Here is a 15,663-nt window from a genome sequence, read left to right on the forward strand (position 1 = left end):
AAACTATTTGCGATAGAAACCAGTATGATTACAACATTAATTACAAATAATTTTATAACAAATACAAGTCACGCAACATTATGACAGCTAAAATAACTGGTAGCAATTGACCCCAGAAGCCATGCAGATTCAAGTTATAAATGTCTGCACCTGCTCTGACATTACAAATAAGAAAATCAATTATGAAATATACAGCCACCAAAATGCCCAAAATGGCACAAGCTGCCCATAGATGAAGAAACATAGAATTCAGTAACTGTTGTTCAAAAAGTATTTAACTATAAAGCATAATGTTGATCAATGTCCCACATTTTGTGTTAATCTAATTATTGCATCTGCCCCATTAAATAAAAAAAAGTTGTAAAATTGTAACATCCACAAAGTGACATCATGACATCTTTTAATCTGTTTCTACAGCATGTTATAAGAAAAGAAGTAATCTCATTAGATTTTTGACATGCCTCAAATGTTGGTAGGGTTGCCAAAACTATTCTCATAGAAACTAAAATATGTCCTGAAAAAAGAAACAAAAACAAAAACACACAACCATTTCAGGACTAACATTTCTATCTCACACATCCAACAAGCTTTTATATAATGAAAACAAATAAACTTTACAAAATATAGAGCAAATAAAACATTACATTAAAATGACATGCATATTGATATACAAATTTATATAGCACATACAAATGTTAGCTGATTTACCTAAACACCAATAAACAAGTTATTGGTGCAAATGTTAACAGGTTAAAAATGCTTCTGTGCTCTAATTGAGTTCTGACCCTGTCCCTGGGGAATTGAGCGGCCTATATTTAATTTTGGACAGCATTAACAGATATGGAGAGCCCTCACAGCAGGCACCTTACACACAGCTTATCTGTCTATTATCTCACAGGGCTCATAAAAGGGTCATGACCACTAGTCAGCGATTACTGCTGCAATAGTGGAACATTGGGTCATATAAACAAGAATTAGCTAAAAGTGATTCGATAACCTTCAGGTAGGCTATGAAATGAATACTTCTAATGGTAAACTAAAACAGGAAAAATACAATTTAATGGAAAACATTCAAAGGAAAATCCAGGAACAGTCTCTATTTGAGATCACACTTACCTCAGCTGAAGCGTTTAATCTGGTGACCCCTGAAATGACCTCACAGCTTCTTCTGATCTTTTCCAGAGGAACGCAGGAAATAGAGTCATCTGCAGCTGAAACGAAGAAGTTACGCTTTACTGATTCCAAGAAGATGTAGGCCTATATAATATGAGGATTATTATATTGTTGCTATAATCCTTGGCAAATCAACATATACTGCCACTTTCATTAATACATCCCATATTTACACCATAAACTCTATGAGTCAGTGTGTCCATTAATTAGCAAGAGACAAAACTACAGTTTCTTAAAGTTGTGCAGTTGTAAATGCAATTTTTTTCCTACACAAAAAATGTGTATCTGTGTGCTAGTGCTAATCTAGGCTACACATTTGTATGTTATGGCTAAAAGAGAAATAACTAAATTAAAAATGGCATGTATTTTCCATCAGCGTGGTTTATCTTATCCTGATTTTTGCATTGTTTTCTAAACCAGTGAAGAACCAGCATTAGTTGTATACAAAATACTCAAACTGTCAATGAGATTCTCTATATCAAAATACTATGTGCTAATTCGTTTCTGTAATTTGGATTTTTAAAAATATTTATTTATGTATTATTATTATGAATATTATTTTGCTCTAATTTGATCAAATGTTCCCTAAAAGATTCGTGAATAGTGCTAGGACTTCTTCGAGTGTGCCTTTGTGCATTTAATTGTTTATTTTATTGTTTTAAATCGTTTATTATTATTATTATTATTATTATTATTATTATTATTATTTATAAGGATGTTAGTAAGCTAAATAAATAAATATTAAGAGAACATAGATGAAGGTATTAAATTATGTAGCCAGGGTTTGGACTGGTTCGTTAGTAAACAAAGAGTTGTTTGTCCAATCAACGTTGAGCGTTCGTTTGATTAGAACGTCATATTATCATTACGCTAATGAGTTGCAGATTCTCAAACAGAGAGGAGCGCGTGAATGTACCGCAGGTAAAACACGCGTTCATTCACGTTTAACAGATACAGCAACTCCTTTAACAGCACTTAAAATATTTGTCTGTTAAAGGTGTACATTAAAAAAACGGAAAATTAACCAATCGTGAAATAAATTAATCGCAATGCAGTTAACAGAAAAACATGTAAATGATTTTTAAACAAGTTAATGATGATCTGTAATATTTAATAGGCTATTTAGACTTTTTATTTTAAGAAATAGCCTATGTACAGTGTTCACAAAATCTGTTTGTTTCCTGCAAATAATTTAGAGTCAGTAATTTAAGAAATGTGCATGTCAAAGAGTATCCCAATAAACGTGCTACAATAGTAGGCAGTATGTTGTCAATCTGTTTTCAAGGCGATTATCAGGCTCTCGGTGTGATATCAGAGTTTAGTTCTCATCCCTCTATTGTGTTTTTGATCCCCCGGGACGGAAGAGATTCTCTCTAATCCAACTTGTTTTCTCTATCTTGCTGAGATATGAGAGTCCTACTTTAAATCCAAAACCAATCCCCAAAAGACATTCCTTTCGGCCTGGAAAATTTCACATCGTTTCCACTTTTCACTATTTAATCCGGCTAATAATAATTAACCTACAATTTTTTTTTTTTACGTAATAAGGATCAGATGCGCGTATTGATGCACAGAGACAATGCTCCCTATTAGATGATCGGTTTGCAGTTATTTCCTGATTGTTGATTGGGTGTTAATCTGTGTATTGCTGTTTCCATTCGTTTATTATTCACACCTCTTTATATCTGACAGACAACATGGAAATGCTTTTCTCAAAAAAAAACAAAAAAAAAATTTATGTAAACTATGTTAGGTAACGTGTACATTTTAAGGGAAGTAACTGGTCACCATGTTTTGTTTGCAATTCTGAAGAAAGATCTGAAGTCTTTTTTCTTGAATTTCACTGGTTAGTGGAGCTGGTTCATCGGAGGCCTTAATTCGTTTGATTAACACTATTTATTCCACAGCATTTATTCCAAATGATCTTCATCCAGCACAATATGAAAATGATCAAGTGCGAGATTTTATTCTTATTCGCATTTCATGCTTGGTAGCGAAAGGTCCATACATGATCATGGAAAGGCCACTTAAGCTGTCTTTAAGTAAATCTGATCGCTGATGTTTATCGTGTCCTCCCCCTTCTCCCCGGCGGTCATCGCGCATCGCGCCTCATTCTCACTCCCATTACGCAGCGGGATTGACATGAAACTGTGAATTGTTTGCTGCTCAGATAGAGTTGACCTGGAGCCAGCAGTCTGAGGGGTTGAGGAGCGACCATCTCTGCCTCCTCCCCCTCTACATCAGCACGACAAAGCACTGGGGGGGTCCGGGCTTGTTGGCACCACCCGTGATCACTGTAGAAGCAGGAGCCCAACACGACCATCACCTTGACTGCAGAACCAGCTATTCCTCTTCCAACACCAGCTGTCACTGCTCCACAAACCCTCTGTTGAAGTTCGGTGGCCGGCTGGATAAGTCCACAGGGATGGCGCAGGACTCCTGTTACAGAGCCAAACCGTCGGATCAGAGCGCATTGGAAATGCAGGATGGGACCTCAAGTGGAGGAAAGAAGAAGAACTATCAGCGTTATCCCAAACCACCTTACTCTTACCTAGCTATGATTGCAATGGTCATCCAGAACTCCCCGGAGAAGAAACTCACGTTGTCAGAGGTATGTCATCTTCACAGGCGCGCAACACGCAACTTTTGTTTTTTAAACGGTCAAAATTCATCAGGAATATGAATGAATTTTAATAATCACAGTTTATTTACATTATGCCCTATTTCTACACCACGTACGATATTTATAACATATTTTTAATTCAGCGTTTCAGCTGAAACGATTATCTTTATCGGCAAGTTCGTGCCACATCCACATTTAGGCTACATTTTTACAAGTTGTAGGCCCTATACTACAGAATATGTCATTTTTTAGGATCTTAGTGCAGGATTTCTTTCAGGTTCCAAATAAAAAGAAATTCCATTAGCACTCCTTGAAACTTAAAATTTCTATAAACCCCAGTTGCGCCATCAGCACACTGACGTTAATTTCCACAAAGAAACTATAGGACCGTTTACATGTGAAGTGAGTTTTGGTGCGTGTTGCACATCCAAATCACATAATGTTGTTGCACGTTATCTGTCTCATGGATCTCAATGGGGTTTGTGTTGTGAATGGTGAAAGCAGAGGCCGATACTCTATCATGCTGATAGCTGTGGCTGGAATCACACTGTGCCGCAATTACTACGCAATTGTTCCGAAATGTCGCAATTTGTAAGAATCCGCGATCGGGATTAACAGTTTGCTGACTATTCAAGAGTGACTCCTGTGCATTTTTGTAAATGATTTGAGGTAGGGCCTGCTGCTACAGGTGATTGGACTCGACTTTTTTTCTTTTCTTTTTTCTCTCGAATAAAATGGCAAGCAAATCCTGTATTTTAAACATCTTTTTTTTTTTAAATTACTTTTACCTGTTTAAACTGGTTAAACATGCAAATTAGGCATACTCCTATTAACTATGCCTGTTATAAATGTCACCCCACAGAAAATCTCACTTTTTCTGTGTGATTTACAAATATATAGGTCTATGCATGCACACCGGACACTGCCTTATTCTGGCTTTTTTTTGAAAATGTAGCAGAAAGTCAAGATTCTCAGCAATGTAGGCTACCGCTGTCTATTTAGAATCTGTGCAGTTTAGAAGCTGTGGCCAATAATAATGATACGATATGTTTTTAATAACTATGAATAAATTGTCTTCTTTGAACAGATTCTGAAGGAGATCAGCACTCTCTTTCCATTCTTCAAGGGAAATTACAAAGGCTGGAGGGACTCAGTCCGACACAACCTGTCATCTTACGACTGCTTCGTGAAGGTGTGTGTTTGATTTCAGGTGACTGAAAAAAAAATGTGTTAGTTTGATGTTAATTTGACATTATCTTGTTGCCCCTCCTCCTCTCTCTAGGTGCTTAAGGATCCTGGTAAACCCCAAGGTAAAGGTAACTTTTGGACTGTAAAAGTGAGCCGAATTCCACTGGAGCTGCTGAAAAGACAGAATACGGCAGTGTCCCGTCAGGATGAAACTATCTTTGCTCAGGACCTGGCCCCGTACATCTTTCAAGGTTACACTCAGTCGAACAAATCCAAAACACTGCCCACTGACCTCTCCTTACCCCCTGTCCCCACCCATCACAGCCCACCTCCATCAGAGGACCCCTATCGTCCAAAACTGGACTCCACGTTTGCTATAGATTCTCTCCTGCATAGCCTCAGGCCTGCCAGTTCTGCTGGGGAAGGGCTACGAGAGAGAGAAAGTTGGGGCATTGGGCCTCCTCCGCACACTCGCTCTACCACTCCACCACATCCTTGCAATGGCTCGTATAATTGCAGTTCGTCAACCAGCTCCGTCAGTCCTGCGTCGGATTTGTCAGACGAGGACTGGAGAGGAGTGACACTCATTGGGAAACGATCAGGTGATCGAGGATCAATTTCAGACGGATACAGTGACTCCTGCCCCCCGCCGAACAAAAGCTCAAAACGCAGCACCACACCTCCATGGGAGCTGCCGACCTCCTACGCCAAGTACACCCCTCCCAACACGGTAGCCCCTCCTAGCATGCGCTTTAATGGAAACCCGTTCATGCCGCTGGGCGGTATTCCGTTGTACGGTTACGGTGGTGCACACGTCACTTCATCACACTTGATTGGTCACCCTTACTGGCGCATCCTACCAAATGGGCCAGTTTCCATACAAGCCCCACCCCTCCTCATGGACTTGGACAGTATGCTGCAATCTGTTCCACCCAATAAGAGCGTGTTTGATGCGCTTGGCCCCAACAATCAGACTGCTCATCCACCTCCAAACCAGTATGCCCTTCAGAACAGGCCTTCCCTTTGCAAATATTCTCTTTAAACTTTGCAAAAATAGTCCTAGAAGAAGAAGATAAAAAGTCCTATCTTTGGCACTGCTCGGGTTTCACAAAGATTTGCAACCACTAATGCTGCTCATTACTGTATACTCCATCTGTGAATTGTCTCGGGGAATTCTTTGAGAAAATCCCTCTGTGAACTGAACAGTTACAGGGCCAATATTGACCAAAGAATCTACCCAACCAATGTTGACACTGTTGTAACTTCTGTCCATTCATGTGACTTTTTCTTTGACACAATTACTACCTCAGACTTTTAATGTCAATGGGGAGGCACATTGGCTGCTCTTGTTTCCTGAATGGACTCTTGTAAATGTTTGGGGACAATCAATGAAATGCTTGACAAGACCAATTGAATGTTGTCAGTTTATAAGCTTGAAGTATGGTGTGTGTGTGTGTGGTTGCTTTACCTCCCTAAAAATCAACCAGAAATGGTGTGCTGGACATTTGTTAGGATTAGGGATGTGTTTGTGTGTGACTGTGTACTTTTGAAACTGTAAGGAACCTGCAAAGTTTACATAAAGACTGGCTTTTATGACATGAATGTGTCACTTGTTGGTTTTAGCAGGGTAAACAGATTTTTTTAAATCTTTACTTTTTGTATGGTTTTTCTGACATGATTATGTGTGCTAACAACACTTTCATTTCACCCCCACTCCACTTGGTAAAGTCCAATCTCAGGCTCTGATAACAGTGGTGGAGGCTTGACAGATCTGATGAGATCCAGTCTTGTGTGTTTTTTTTTTCTGGCATGCATTCACTTTGAAGAACTGTAATTAGAGCCATTTTATCAGTGTCTCAAAGCCTTATCATGACTCCTTGTGTCCCTGTGGAGTGTAGGTGCTGTAACTATGGTTTTTATAATCTGGTCATCAAATGCCTTTTTTAAATAAATGTTTATGTTGCCTTTTGATCATGCATGTCTGCATGATACTGTCCAGAAGCTCATATTGAGCGATTTGATCAGTAATTAAACGTAAAGGTCGTTTAACTGGTGGTCTGTGGTTGTTCCTCCGTCTGGTGCACGTCATGCCACCACCACCTCCTGCTGTTTTTTTCTGTCCTGTCCTCCCTTAAAATCACTCATTCATACCCCCAACACTTCCACCCTCTTACAGGTCCATTCTTTGTAATGGACCTTAGTTTCAAGTATTTGGGAAGTCTCAGTTTCTAGGCGATTTGTTCCACTGAGTTTGAGTCTTTTTTTTTTCTTCCATGTATTATTATTGTGTCATGGTGTAGAGCAGTCAGACTTTATAGTATTGATGAATATGCTTTAAATATGTTTATTTTAGGTGTAATCCTGTGAAAACATGTCTAGGAGAGTTCAGTGTAGTTAATCCTAAAAGTGTATGTGTATCTTCAATTGACTTCAGATTGCAGGGAAAGTGACACTAAGCCTTTTTAAAAAAAAAATTTTTTAAATATCATGGACAAAGCACGAGTTAGATGTTTCACAGCAAATGCATATTTGTTACTGTTAATTTGCATTTGGCATCTATCATATGTTTGGTTCTTGACTTCTTTGTGATCATATGTTATACTGCCTGAGTCTCATCAACGACAATATTTTACTTAAAGCCAGTAATGAAACTGGTTGAATACTGATAGAAATTTTAAAAATGAAGAGATCATAAATCACATGCCACCTGATACGATTTATATTCATCTGTCAAAGCAACTTTCTATTCATGAGTAGCTGGAGAGACGGCATTTGCTCCTCAAAGATGCAGTGGAACGACAAGAATCTATAAACACAATTCTGAAAAGCAGAGTAAATGAGTGGCTCTTAGAACACACTGAACTGAGAATACATCCTTTAATTCAAAAACTTCACCCACTTTATTTTTTTTTTTCATCGTGGAGACAAAATGGGGATTCTAAAAAAAAAAACTGTAAAGACTTCAGATTATATGACCACAAAATAAGAAAATTGCAGTAACCAAGAAATGTAAAAAGTTGACATAAAAAACCTGACAAAGTGAAAGAGAGATACTCAGCCAGAGATTTTCACAAGGACAGGTTAAAAGGACCATGATCCGATTAGAAGCTGAAAATGTAAATATTAATATGTAGTTGTATAGCTTCATCATCAGTTCATTTGTCTAGCTCCATCAGCAGTACTTTGACTGGCCAATCAAAATTAAAGCATTTATTTAATGTGTAGCAATTAATATCAAAACACACATATAATGTGTGTGTTAGACATTGCCTATTTGGAACACATGTGGGTTTAAATGTTACAGTCCCACTCCACTGTTTTTACGTTTGTAGCCTAATAATAATAAAAAAGCAGGGCTATTTTTTTAGAAAAAAAAAGTAAAGTGAAACATGGTAAATATGAAGAAGTAAATAAAGTACTTTTATAGGCAATATTTTAGTTCTGTAGGCTATGTTTATAGATTCTTGGATGGGACTGTCCCTGCCTCAGACGTCACGCCCACATCTTCTGTGCAATTATCCCGATCTCATGAGAATTCATAATTATTGTACTAATTTCGTATTTGTAGGTAAACCGTCACTAGAAAGCCCTAATCCCAACCTTCAGGCTAAGGAGTCATCAGCAGATCAAATTCATACGAAATCGCAACCAATTAACCAAATCGTAAATTATTGCTGTAAACACATAGGACCATTCACCCTAAACATAACATAGTTAGGAATATAATTACAAATAAAAAAAGTCACAGACAAACGTTTATTTATTTATTGCAAGAAAATAGAAATGGTGCTCTTACATTTATGAATAGCCTACAGAATTTGTTCACTTTTAAGGAGTCAGAATCAACATATACAAATAGTTCAGAAAAGGCCTTCGTGGTGTTATTAATAATGCGATTTCTACTAAGGGGTTCTGTTTATTGAGGTTTTTTTTTCATGCAAGGACGAAGAATTTTGGGGGAAAAAAATCGATTTTGAAATAGGCTACTGACGCTTTTACATAGACCTAAACAGTGATTTAATGAACATGTAATCCAGTATAGACTACATTTATATTGATAAATGTATTTAGCTTGCGGTCATTAAAATATTATAAAAATCCACGGAAACTTCCATTTCACAAAAGGGTTCTTTATAGCGGAAAAAACATGTTCATTAGATTTTTTAAATGTTCTTCACACCAAAAAAGAAAAGAAAAAAAAAGGTTATTTTACGAACTATGAGCATCTTGGGCTCGCTGCAAACGCCCTTTATGGAACCTTAATTTTTAAAGAGTGAGTAGGTGGTAACGATTCAGGTAACGTATGAAACAATAAAAAATGGATATGAAGGATAATAGGCCTATTAGCATTTTATAAAAAAAAAAAAAAAAAGAAAGGTTATTTTACGAACTATGAGCATCGCTGCAAACGCCCTTTATGGAACCTTAATTTTTAAAGACTGAGTAGGTGGTAACGATTCAGGTAACGTATGAAACAATAAAAAATGGATATGAAGGATAATAGGCCTATTAGCATTTTATAAAAATTGTGAAGTTTTACATCCAGTTGAGTTCATTTTTTCTCATAAAATACAATAGTAAATATTCATTAATAGTGTGACAGTAGTATTTCTCGGATTATAGAAGTATTTGGCCGCCACGCTCTTTCAGTTCATGCCTCTGGTTAGTGTCGATGGTGAAAGCTGCCTTTTTAAAAAAAAAAAAAATTTAAATATCATGGACAAAGCACGAGTTAGATGTTTCACAGCAAATGCATATTTGTTACTGTTAATTTGCATTTGGCATCTATCATATGTTTGGTTCTTGACTTCTTTGTGATCATATGTTATACTGCCTGAGTCTCATCAACGACAATATTTTACTTAAAGCCAGTAATGAAACTGGTTGAATACTGATAGAAATTTTAAAAATGAAGAGATCATAAATCACATGCCACCTGATACGATTTATATTCATCTGTCAAAGCAACTTTCTATTCATGAGTAGCTGGAGAGACGGCATTTGCTCCTCAAAGATGCAGTGGAACGACAAGAATCTATAAACACAATTCTGAAAAGCAGAGTAAATGAGTGGCTCTTAGAACACACTGAACTGAGAATACATCCTTTAATTCAAAAACTTCACCCACTTTATTTTTTTTTTCATCGTCGAGACAAAATGGGGATTCTAAAAAAAAAAACTGTAAAGACTTCAGATTATATGACCACAAAATAAGAAAATTGCAGTAACCAAGAAATGTAAAAAGTTGACATAAAAAACCTGACAAAGTGAAAGAGAGATACTCAGCCAGAGATTTTCACAAGGACAGGTTAAAAGGACCATGATCCGATTAGAAGCTGAAAATGTAAATATTAATATGTAGTTGTATAGCTTCATCATCAGTTCATTTGTCTAGCTCCATCAGCAGTACTTTGACTGGCCAATCAAAATTAAAGCATTTATTTAATGTGTAGCAATTAATATCAAAACACACATATAATGTGTGTGTTAGGCATTGCCTATTTGGAACACATGTGGGTTTAAATGTTACAGTCCCACTCCACTGTTTTTACGTTTGTAGCCTAATAATAATAAAAAAGCAGGGCTATTTTTTTAGAAAAAAAAAGTAAAGTGAAACATGGTAAATATGAAGAAGTAAATAAAGTACTTTTATAGGCAATATTTTAGTTCTGTAGGCTATGTTTATAGATTCTTGGATGGGACTGTCCCTGCCTCAGACGTCACGCCCACATCTTCTGTGCAATTATCCCGATCTCATGAGAATTCATAATTATTGTACTAATTTCGTATTTGTAGGTAAACCGTCACTAGAAAGCCCTAATCCCAACCTTCAGGCTAAGGAGTCATCAGCAGATCAAATTCATACGAAATCGCAACCAATTAACCAAATCGTAAATTATTGCTGTAAACACATAGGACCATTCACCCTAAACATAACATAGTTAGGAATATAATTACAAATAAAAAAAGTCACAGACAAACGTTTATTTATTTATTGCAAGAAAATAGAAATGGTGCTCTTACATTTATGAATAGCCTACAGAATTTGTTCACTTTTAAGGAGTCAGAATCAACATATACAAATAGTTCAGAAAAGGCCTTCGTGGTGTTATTAATAATGCGATTTCTACTAAGGGGTTCTGTTTATTGAGGTTTTTTTTTCATGCAAGGACGAAGAATTTTGGGGGAAAAAAATCGATTTTGAAATAGGCTACTGACGCTTTTACATAGACCTAAACAGTGATTTAATGAACATGTAATCCAATATAGACTACATTTATATTGATAAATGTATTTAGCTTGCGGTCATTAAAATATTATAAAAATCCACGGAAACTTCCATTTCACAAAAGGGTTCTTTATAGCGGAAAAAACATGTTCATTAGATTTTTTAAATGTTCTTCACACCAAAAAAGAAAAGAAAAAAAAAGGTTATTTTACGAACTATGAGCATCTTGGGCTCGCTGCAAACGCCCTTTATGGAACCTTAATTTTTAAAGAGTGAGTAGGTGGTAACGATTCAGGTAACGTATGAAACAATAAAAAATGGATATGAAGGATAATAGGCCTATTAGCATTTTATAAAAATTGTGAAGTTTTACATCCAGTTGAGTTCATTTTTTCTCATAAAATACAATAGTAAATATTCATTAATAGTGTGACAGTAGTATTTCTCGGATTATAGAAGTATTTCAACACCAGTGAAATAAATAAATACAATAAAATAAGATTGTCAATATCATCTGAAAATGCTGATCTCTTTTCAGACATAGCCTATATAATTGTAACTAACATTTTAGTTTCAATGAACATCTAGTTGTATCTAGTAACATTATAAAAATAACACGTTTAAATGCCAACACCAGTGAAATAAATACAATAAAATAAAATAAGATTGTCAATATCATCTGAAAATGCTGATCTCTTTTCAGACATAGCCTATATAATTGTAACTAACATTTTAGTTTCAATGAACATCTAGTTGTATCTAGTAACATTATAAAAATAACACGTTTAAATGAATTAGCCTATAAAATTGACATCGTCTATCAATATAATTAAGTGTCACTTCAACTTGGTGGGAAAATCACCACGCTCACATTTGAACAGCATTGGAGTTTTGAAATCAGCCTCTGTGAAACACCCTGCGCAAAAATTGAAGCACAACAAAATGATCTTTCACAATCATTAAACAGCGATGTATTTAGCCCAGTTTCTTTATGACGTAGCCTAACTAAACAAATGAATGAGTAGTTAGGTCTGTTAATGAATAGTATTAGGCTTAATATTAATTCATGATTGACTCGATTATTTATAGCACGATTCATTAGCCTACTATTATTTTACAAAATATGCTTGAAGACATATAGGCCTAAATGGAGGAACAATCTGCACTTCACGAGAAATTGACATAAATACAAAAGGCATTACAAAAATATCAGCATATTTAGATCTATAAAACGTTAACAATCATCATCAGTAAGCGATAAGGCTAAACTGAATTTCCTAATATTCTATGGAGGACAAAACCTGCATCTATTTTTGTATTTTAAATTCTGCTTATGGGAAATGACATACAATGGATGCAAATATCCATTCTCCATTGTTTTATGTAGCAGTTATGCTGTAGCCCATTGGGCTTTAGGCAGGTAAACATCCCAAAGAGGTGTTTACACCCATTACTATGATCTCATTATCAATGATACCCATCCAGCTCATGGTAACAGCATTACATTTTACTGTATTGAATTAATACACGGATCACTAATTCTGTCACTACTGTACATTAAGAAAAAAACACTTAATATAAGAGGTTTCATTAGACTTTATTTCAGCTGTCTTCAGAAACAGTTTCTATTGTCCAGTGCTTTGTTCCTTTTGTTTCCTCTTCTTAAACTGTGTTCTGTAGCTCCTACAGGCAAAGGCGTTTAGAAGGAAGCTGATGGTCTCCATCCTGTTCATCCGCACTTCCATATCCACCTCCCCCAGGCGTGAACAGACTGAACATGTCCTGTCATGTACGCCACACAGGTCAGTCCATTTGAATGAAAATTCTATAGTCAATAACTCCCTTAACACAAAATCATTCGAAAACAACAAAGACATTTGAAGAGAGATATATAGATGTGATCATTAAAGGGTGGATCATCCTTACGTAGAATAAAAGAGCTTTTTCCTGAACACTGATATGTATTCAAGACCATTTCCATAATGGAATAAAGAAATAAAAAAAAGATAATTGCTGCTTATTGTCTAACAATTCTGAGATTTATTGTGGCAATTCTGAGAAAAAGTCAGAATTGTGATATATAAAGAATACAGTTTTTTTTTCCCTCCAATTTTAAGTTAATATCTTGCAATTCTCAGTTTCTCTCGTAATAAAATGTCACAATTGTGAGACTTTTTTTTTTATTCCTTCTAGTAGATGTGACTGTTTTCATCTCGTTTTAAAAAACGTATTATTGATTTGATTGTATTTACAAGTATGCAAAAACACACACTGTTTGTCTTACCCCAGGATCCAGGCTGATGGTATTCTTGGCCCCTAAATTTAAAACTCTGCCATCCGTTTTATGAAACAAATTCAGCCCAGGTGCTCCATTTTTACCTCCTAAATGAAGCAAGAATTATATACATGTGTGTATGTATACGGAAGCACATACAAGTATATGAAAGTATATACATATACTGTGATGAAGGTACCGTGTAGGCCATAGGGCTGTGTAGAACGCCTCTCCGTTAATACCGATAGAACCACTGGACTACGAAATCGAAGTTTCCGGATCACACCATCACCGCCGCGGTACAGACCTGCCCCTCCGGAATCGGGCCGCAGGGAAAACTGCTCAAGAATCACTGGATACCTGAGACAGCAACTCAACTTCAACAATCTCTTCCACATTATGAATGAATGGAACATTTCTATAATGCTGTAATATAGTCAGACCTGCTCTCCAGGATCTCAGGGTCAGTGATGCGAGTGTTTGTCATGTGAGTGTGAACTCCACTGCGCCCCTTCCAGGTTGGCCCTGCTCCCGCACCCCCGGCAACCGTCTCATAGTAACCACTTTTCTCACTGCCGAACGAAATGTTGTTCATGCAACCCTTAAAAAAATAATATTAGAGAATGCAAAAAGTATGATCATAAACAGCATCTAAATTTACACAAATAGAGTTTTTCGTTCCTTGTCAAAGGTGCACACTGACTAGGGTACTAAAGATATTATGTAGTATGTATAATGTGTTATTTTTAAGTATCATGCAATAAATACTTACAATTAACTCCTCAGTTAAACTGCTTAAGGGTTGCCAATATGATTGGAATATTTAACTGCATCATTTATATGTACAAACCACATTTTTATATAGAAACCGTAATTAGGCTTGTCATTAAATCAAACTGTTATAAATTGCACAAAACTTCACAGATTTTATAATTCTCAATATCACCACATAACTAATTAGCAACTCAAATTCATTAACTAATTAATAATTAATAACTAATTAAGCTACTATAATTAATTAATAACTAACTAATTAACTGCTATAAGTATATTCAGCCTCAACCTGGATACACAGAGTAGTATGTAGTATGTACTATACACAGAAAATCTCAACTGGTTGATTCTTATATTGTTAAAAAATGCTAACTATATTATCACTCAGCTATATATTAAAATATATTTAAAAAAAAAAAGATTTTTTTATTTTGTCCCAAAATTAAACTATAATATTGTCTAGCTCTTTATATAAATTTGGATATACAAGTAGGTTGAACTTTAACCACATACATATAGTACACTTGTGAAGGGTGATACATACTATATAGCATATCTCAGCTGCTTGACTGCTTGTATTGTTGTAAAATGTAAATCATATTATCGCTCAACTCTAATCTGCTAAATAAAACTATACAAGAGTAGTTGCATTTAGATATTAAGATATTATGAACATTAAAATCATTATTTTCTGCAAAGCTGTATTGAAACAATGTGTGAAAACATGGTAAAAAAATTTTTTATTTGACCTGACTCAGCCAAAACCACGTGCTCTGAAAACCAGAACTGGATTTTTGCAGCACAAGGAGATTTCATTGAAAGATGTAGATAGAGATCGTTCTGACAGATATGACACACCTGTGATGCAGCACACACTTGGAAAGCTTTGAAGATGACATCCACCACTCTCTGTGAGGTCAGCACATTACCGCCCACTACTGCAGCATTCTGAGACGGCTGCAGGATCGAGCCGGGGGGAATGATGACTTTAACAGGGGCCAGACAGCCCTGAAACACAAAACACTTCATCACACACACAAAGTCTTTCCTGCTAATTATCTTCATAAAAATGTAATAACATTTTATTTTAGTGTCCTTGTTATAGGTTATAATTGTGTCTACTTACTTCAGTAACAGCAGTAAACCCTAATCGAACCATAACACTGACCCTATAGTAAGCACATGTTGTTAATATTAATATTACTCAGTACTTTAGTGTAATAACACTATAACAAGGACACCTTAAAAAATCTAACCCAAGGCTGTCCAAACTCAGTCCTGGAGGGCCGGTGTCCTGCAGAATTTAGCTCCAACCCTAATTAAACACACCTGAACCTGCTAATCAAGCTCTTACTAGGCATAGAAACTTCCAGTCAGGTGTGTTGGGGAAAGTTGGAGCTA

At 36.0% G+C, this 15,663-nt stretch overlaps 2 protein-coding genes across 3 annotated transcripts in view; one reads left to right on the forward strand and one right to left on the reverse strand.

The window, feature by feature from the left end:
• The first annotated feature begins 2,006 nt into the window (after positions 1 to 2,006).
• Positions 2,007 to 7,379, forward strand: LOC107716461 (forkhead box protein H1-like). Of its 2 annotated transcripts, none has more exons than XM_016522919.1 (4): positions 2,007 to 2,094; positions 3,344 to 3,784; positions 4,884 to 4,988; positions 5,079 to 7,379. In XM_016522919.1, exons 1-4 carry the CDS (start codon positions 2,047 to 2,049, stop codon positions 6,024 to 6,026), a joined length of 1,542 nt encoding a protein of 513 aa, XP_016378405.1. In that variant the 5' UTR covers positions 2,007 to 2,046; the 3' UTR covers positions 6,027 to 7,379. The 2 variants fall into 2 exon arrangements, with proteins under 2 accessions (XP_016378405.1, XP_016378407.1); XM_016522921.1 differs by having other exon boundaries at positions 2,024 to 2,094; positions 3,350 to 3,784.
• Positions 7,380 to 12,824: 5,445 nt separating this feature from the next.
• LOC107716462 (5-oxoprolinase-like) overlaps positions 12,825 to 15,663 on the reverse strand; it is a 49,500-nt gene continuing 46,661 nt past the window's right edge. The window contains exons 23-27 of the mRNA XM_016522922.1: positions 15,121 to 15,270; positions 13,932 to 14,089; positions 13,688 to 13,848; positions 13,498 to 13,595; positions 12,825 to 12,995 (exon numbers count right to left, since the gene is read on the reverse strand). Of these exons, the coding sequence (XP_016378408.1) occupies positions 12,897 to 12,995; positions 13,498 to 13,595; positions 13,688 to 13,848; positions 13,932 to 14,089; positions 15,121 to 15,270 (666 nt within the window). The 3' untranslated portion in view covers positions 12,825 to 12,896. The remainder of the gene's footprint in view (positions 12,996 to 13,497; positions 13,596 to 13,687; positions 13,849 to 13,931; positions 14,090 to 15,120; positions 15,271 to 15,663) is intronic.

Source organism: Sinocyclocheilus rhinocerous, unplaced genomic scaffold, assembly GCF_001515625.1.
Source record: "Sinocyclocheilus rhinocerous isolate Xijiao unplaced genomic scaffold, SAMN03320098_v1.1 scaffold419, whole genome shotgun sequence".
In the NCBI taxonomy this organism is placed as follows: Eukaryota; Metazoa; Chordata; class Actinopteri; order Cypriniformes; family Cyprinidae; genus Sinocyclocheilus; species Sinocyclocheilus rhinocerous.

What these genes read in the sequence shown, in the direction of transcription:
- LOC107716461 (XM_016522919.1), top strand. Translation starts at nt 2,047, where the DNA reads ATGAGTTGCAGATTCTCAAACAGAGAGGAGCGCGTGAATGTACCGCAG. An exon ending in AGAAACTCACGTTGTCAGAG is followed by an intron (nt 3,785 to 4,883) that starts GTATGTCATCTT and finishes TTCTTTGAACAG; the next exon opens with ATTCTGAAGGAGATCAGCAC. An exon ending in CTTACGACTGCTTCGTGAAG is followed by an intron (nt 4,989 to 5,078) that starts GTGTGTGTTTGA and finishes TCCTCTCTCTAG; the next exon opens with GTGCTTAAGGATCCTGGTAA.